This window comes from Hippopotamus amphibius, chromosome 15 (genome assembly GCF_030028045.1).
Source record: "Hippopotamus amphibius kiboko isolate mHipAmp2 chromosome 15, mHipAmp2.hap2, whole genome shotgun sequence".
NCBI classification, from domain to species: Eukaryota; Metazoa; Chordata; class Mammalia; order Artiodactyla; family Hippopotamidae; genus Hippopotamus; species Hippopotamus amphibius.
The window spans coordinates 19489500-19494751 of NC_080200.1; the positions used below are offsets into that span (position 1 = coordinate 19489500).

The window sequence follows — 5252 nt, forward strand, 5'->3', positions numbered from 1 at the left end:
TATTCTATGTATGAATATATCACATCTTATGTATACATTCAACAAGTATAATTTTGTATGTCAATTTTACCACAATATTTTTAAATGGGCAAAGGATTTGAAAATATATTACCTAAAAAAAGATATGCAAATGGCAAATAAGCAGACAACAATATGCTCAATATCATCAGGGAAATGCAAATTAAAACTGCAGTGAATTTCTTAGTTTTGTTGTTGTTGTTGTTGTTGTTCTTGTAGTGTATTTATCTGGCTTTAGGATCAGGGTAATTCTGGCCTCAAAAAATGAGTTGAAAGTTCTCACCTCTCTGGAGGTTTTTGTAAAAGTTTGAGAAGGATGGGCATGCATTCTGTAAATGTTTTGTAGAATTCACCATTGAATTTCACCATTGAAACCATCTGGCCCTGGGCTTTTCTTGGTTGGGACATTTTGTTCATTTTCTGGTCTTATGTCCTTGATTTTACATGATCCTTGAAGATTTGTATTGCTGTGTTCATACATAAAAAAAGCAGCTACCTCCTCCTGTCTTTGCTGACTGCCTGGGAGAGAAATTCCTTCTCTCAGCCCTGTTAGGAGTTCTGATGCAGTGTCAGCAGTTTTCTATGGATATGCCTGCTCCACACTTCTTTTCCCCTCTTTTTTGGGTGGGAGGGGCTTCCTTATGAGTGTATATTATTTCTGGGTGTTCACTTTCCCGAGGATGATGATATATGTTGAAATGTGTGTGCTTTCTCCCATCCCATTCGATTCTGGCTGGATTTATGCATGTGCTCACTAGCCTTCTGCAAAGTGATACCTGGAGGAATCACTCTCGATACCCCCAGGGGCATCAATAGGGAGCCCTCCCTGGTGGGGGCTGGGGTGTAGGTGAAGTGAATTGAGTCTTCATGATGCCTGTAGGCAATTTGAAGTGATCCAGTGGTCAGCATTCCTAGTTGCTCATTGCTGGGCTTCCTGATGGAGATTGTGATGCGCCTGTTAGAATCTGCTTCCCCTTGATGATCTCCGAGACTCCTGGTCGCTGTTCTTCTAGTGTCTCCCAATCTCATTGTCATAAAGATTATGTCAGTTTTCTGAATGGGCATGAAATAACTGGGTCTCTGGCAGTGTTCTACACAGCCAGGGAAGCTGGGCTCTCACCCATATACTCTTACTTTCCCTTGTGGGAGAAATCATGGGTGAAAATGTCTCTCTTGGCACTGAGCCATTCCATGTCAGGGAGGCATGATCCCAGAGCAACCACCTAGCCTGAAACTTAAAGAAAGCCAGATGCCTCCAATGAGAGGCATGAGTGTGAGAAACATCTTGCCTGGAAAAGACCACCATACAGGCCAACAATGTTTTGGGTAAAATATTAATGAATTTCTAAAGGTCAGCTGTGCACTTGCTTATGGGAAGAAGTACATTGCAGAGGATATTATTTCACTGCAACTGCTAGATATCCATGAGAGTAGGCAGAGGCTGGCCAGAGAAAGCTGTCTGTCAGATATAGTTCTTGGGCAAAGAACTCCAGGAGCTGGCAGTTTGTAGTTGGGCTGAAAATGCTCATATATGAAAAGAATCAAGGTGATACCTGTGGGACACAACCAGTATCTAACATAGATGTAAATAGTGTGGTTTATCCCCTGGGGATCTGTTGAAAGTCTACTATTCTTGAATTTATTGATGTGAAGTGATAATACTGGTGTATGGTGAGCACATTGGGGTGATAAGATCATATGCAAGGAACAAATTATGGAGACTCAAAACTGTATGGATTCATGTGTATCTGAACAGTGACCACAACCATTCCAATCATACAACCCATTCGATAATAGACGTTGTATTTAACCATTTGTTTTAGGACATCTTGTTATGCAGCAATAGCTAACTGATATAACAATCAAAGAAAACAGCAATGAGGGCAGATGTAACGATCTACTGCTTTTTATTTTTGGCATATGTTTTGCTTTGGAGAGAATATTCATGATGCTATTTAAATCTGTTTCAGATGTATATATTATCAATTGTCTACTTAAGGTTCTATTCCAGGGAACTTGGAGAGTTTGGAAGGATATGCTTGCTCTTCAGAAATAAATGGTGATCCTGAATCACATGACAGGGTAGAAATTTAAGCTGTCTTGTGAGTAATCCTTGGATCATGAAGATTGAATTTTCCTGAGCAGGAAGGTGGTCTGTGATGGTTTACTTGATATTGTTCATTCACTGCTTCTAATTCTTTATTGGTAATGACAACATTTAGAAAAGAGCAGATCCTTTGTTCAGAGCAATGGAGGAGTCATAATTGTAGGCAGCAAAGGAATTTCTGAACCCAAAAAAGAATGATCAAAATAAAAAAAAAACACATAAAACATACCAAACATCATTCACTCCAGTGCACAAACCCCCTCTCATATGGACACCAATCTTCCACACCTCAGTGAGAAGATGTACAGATGGAAAGAAATTGTTTTACACAGTAGTGAAATGTGATGTTTAAAAATTTGCTACCACATACTTAACATCCTCTTTGACAATAGGACCATATTAGGTCAACCTATTTATTCATATTTGCTTTCAATATTGATTCTAATGGGAGATACATATTTGATGATCATTTTTTATAAGTAACTATGGTAGATATTGGCTACACAGGCTGGAGGAGTGTATGACACCAGGAGATCAGTTATAAAAACTCAGTACCATTAATAAACTTGATATTATCAGGAGGAACAATTAAAGTAATGATGTAGACAAACTTGAGAGCCAAAATAAAAACATCGATTTTACATTTTACTCTGCAATTGAATTATATAAGTTATTTTAGCTGCCAAGTATAGTTTTTCCATGTAGTAATACAACTTATGGCAATTCTTTATGGAAACAAACAAACAAACAAAACTTACTTGGGAAGATAGATGTCATTTAAAGAAAAAAAATAAGAAAAAATATTTCCTATGAAAAAAATGAAAATTTCCAAATATTTCTCATCCAGGTTTGGGAAAAACTTAAGAAAAGTAGGAACATAGGAGAAATGGAAAACTGTCTATATATTAGACTCATTAATCAAATGAGTTACTTAAACTGTATGGAAAAGTGGAAACCAAGGAAATGGAAAGACAGGCAATAAATACAAGGAGCAAGTGTTCTTTCCACAATCTGATCAAGAATCACAAAGTTCTGCCTCTAATGCTTTGAGCCCTGCAATAGCTGACAATTCTTCCGCCTCAGGACAGTTGGCCCTTTTATAGCCACCATCCCAAAGAATTTTCTTAGTGCCATTTTTATGTCTTTGTTCCTGATACTGTAGATGAAGGGGTTCAGCATGGGTGTGACCACAGTGTACATCACAGAGGCTGTTGCACCTGAGTGTGAGCTGTGAGTAGCAGCATAGCTAATGTAAACTCCTAGGCTCGTACAATAAAATAAGGAGACAATAGAGAGATGTGATGCACAGGTGGAAAAAGCTGTATACTTCCCCTGAACTGATGAGATTCCTTGTATGATAGAAACAATCTTAGAGTATGAGTAACATATCCCAATGAATGAACCACCACCAAAGAGCCCAATTGCAAAATACATCATGGTGTTGTTAAGAAACGTGTCAGAACAGGCAAGTTGGATGACCTCTTTGAATTCACAGAAAAAGTGGGGTATTTCCATACCTGGACAGAAGGTCAGCTGCGCCACCATTAAGCTTTGTAACAAGGAATACAGGAAACTGATAATATAAAATACCAGAACCAGCAGTCCACAGAGCCAGGGTTTCATAATGACTGTGTAATGCAGGGGGTGGCAGATGGCCACAAACCGGTCATAGGCCATCACTGCCAGGAGGAAGATGTCCACTTGTCCAAATAACAAGAAAAAATACACCTGCATGATGCAGCCTTCATAGGTGATAACATTGCTGTGAGTCTGGATGTTCCACAGCATCTTTGGGATGGTGGTGGAAGTGAAACAGATGTCTACAAAGGACAGGTTGGAGAGGAAGAAGTACATAGGTGTGTGGAGGTGGGAATCTGAGCTGATGGCCAAGATGGTGAGCAGGTTTCCGAACACTGTGATCAGATACATGGAGAGGAAAACCCCAAATACAAGGGGCTGCAGTTGTGGTTCCTCTGAAAATCCCAGTAGGATAAATTGTAAAGTTCGTGTTTCATTGCCTGGTACCATGTTGTAGTGATCACTACCAGCAAATTAAATAATGAATAACATGGTTAATTTCTACACATGTAGGCATGAACATAGTAAAATGCTATGAATTACAATATTTCAACATCATTAAGAGATTTACTGTGGCAGATGTGATTAGAAATTCCTGTCCTACACTCAGCCTTTTTGCCAAGAGGTCAAGATTGTACAGTTTTAAAGCAAAATCCTTTCATGTATTTTAGGACTTCATGTTGAGTACAGACCATCTTCTGGGGTAAATGTGTGAGATGCTGAGAAGAAACTCCCTACAATCCAATGATGAAGAAAGAATGTGATTTAGCAAATAAAAAAACATAATTCATGGCAACATAACAGGTGTTATGAAAGAAACAAGATCTGCAAACAAGGAGAAATGTGCACAGAGCACTGAAGGAGATGAAGTGGAGACACCAAGTTATCTGGGCAACACGTGTGCCCTTTTGGGGAAAAGATAACCACAGAGGCCCTGAGGATGGCACTTCTTTCAAATATTCAAGACTCAAAGGAAGTCAAAGTGAAGAGGGGAAGAAGCAAAAGGGGGAGTGAAGAGAGATGGTGTCAGAGGGTGTTGAGGGAAGAAGTGGCCTCCCTGTTGCACAGGAAACTTCAAAACACAGGGAGCCCTTTATCCACATTATTACTTTCACATTTAAATGATTAAACATATGATTAAACTTCCACGTTTCAAATGATTCCTGTGAATTGAAATGGATCGCCTCCTATTTCCATCTGCTGGTTAACGTTGTTGCGTCTGTGATTTAAGGGTCACACACTACTGCTTATGGAGTAGTTAAACCTGTGTACCACTGCCCAGAGAAATGCTCATTCCCCACATCAAACCACACACACACACACACACACACACACACCCACGCCCACTCCAGGTACAGCACATAATGACTTACTGGGCTTTTTATTCCCTGGCTTTTCTCACTTCCAGTCACAATAATTATAAAAGGAGGGATGGAAGAGAAGTTAACAAACAACATATTAAGTTTGCCTCAGAGAATATGGAAGTGGTACCCAAATTGTAGTTGGCAAGCCTCCCAGGAACATGGAGCTCCATCTAACAGGACCATTT

At 39.5% G+C, this 5252-nt stretch overlaps 1 protein-coding gene across 1 annotated transcript; it reads right to left on the minus strand.

Annotated features, from left to right (window-relative positions):
• Positions 1-3163: 3163 nt before the first annotated feature.
• LOC130836303 (olfactory receptor 7A10-like) lies at positions 3164-4054 on the minus strand. Its single transcript, XM_057708363.1, has one exon. It carries the CDS (start codon positions 4052-4054, stop codon positions 3164-3166), a length of 891 nt encoding a protein of 296 aa, XP_057564346.1.
• Positions 4055-5252: the final 1198 nt, after the last annotated feature.

What these genes read in the sequence shown, in the direction of transcription:
- LOC130836303 (XM_057708363.1), bottom strand. Translation starts at nt 4,054, where the DNA reads ATGTATCTGATCACAGTGTTCGGAAACCTGCTCACCATCTTGGCCATC.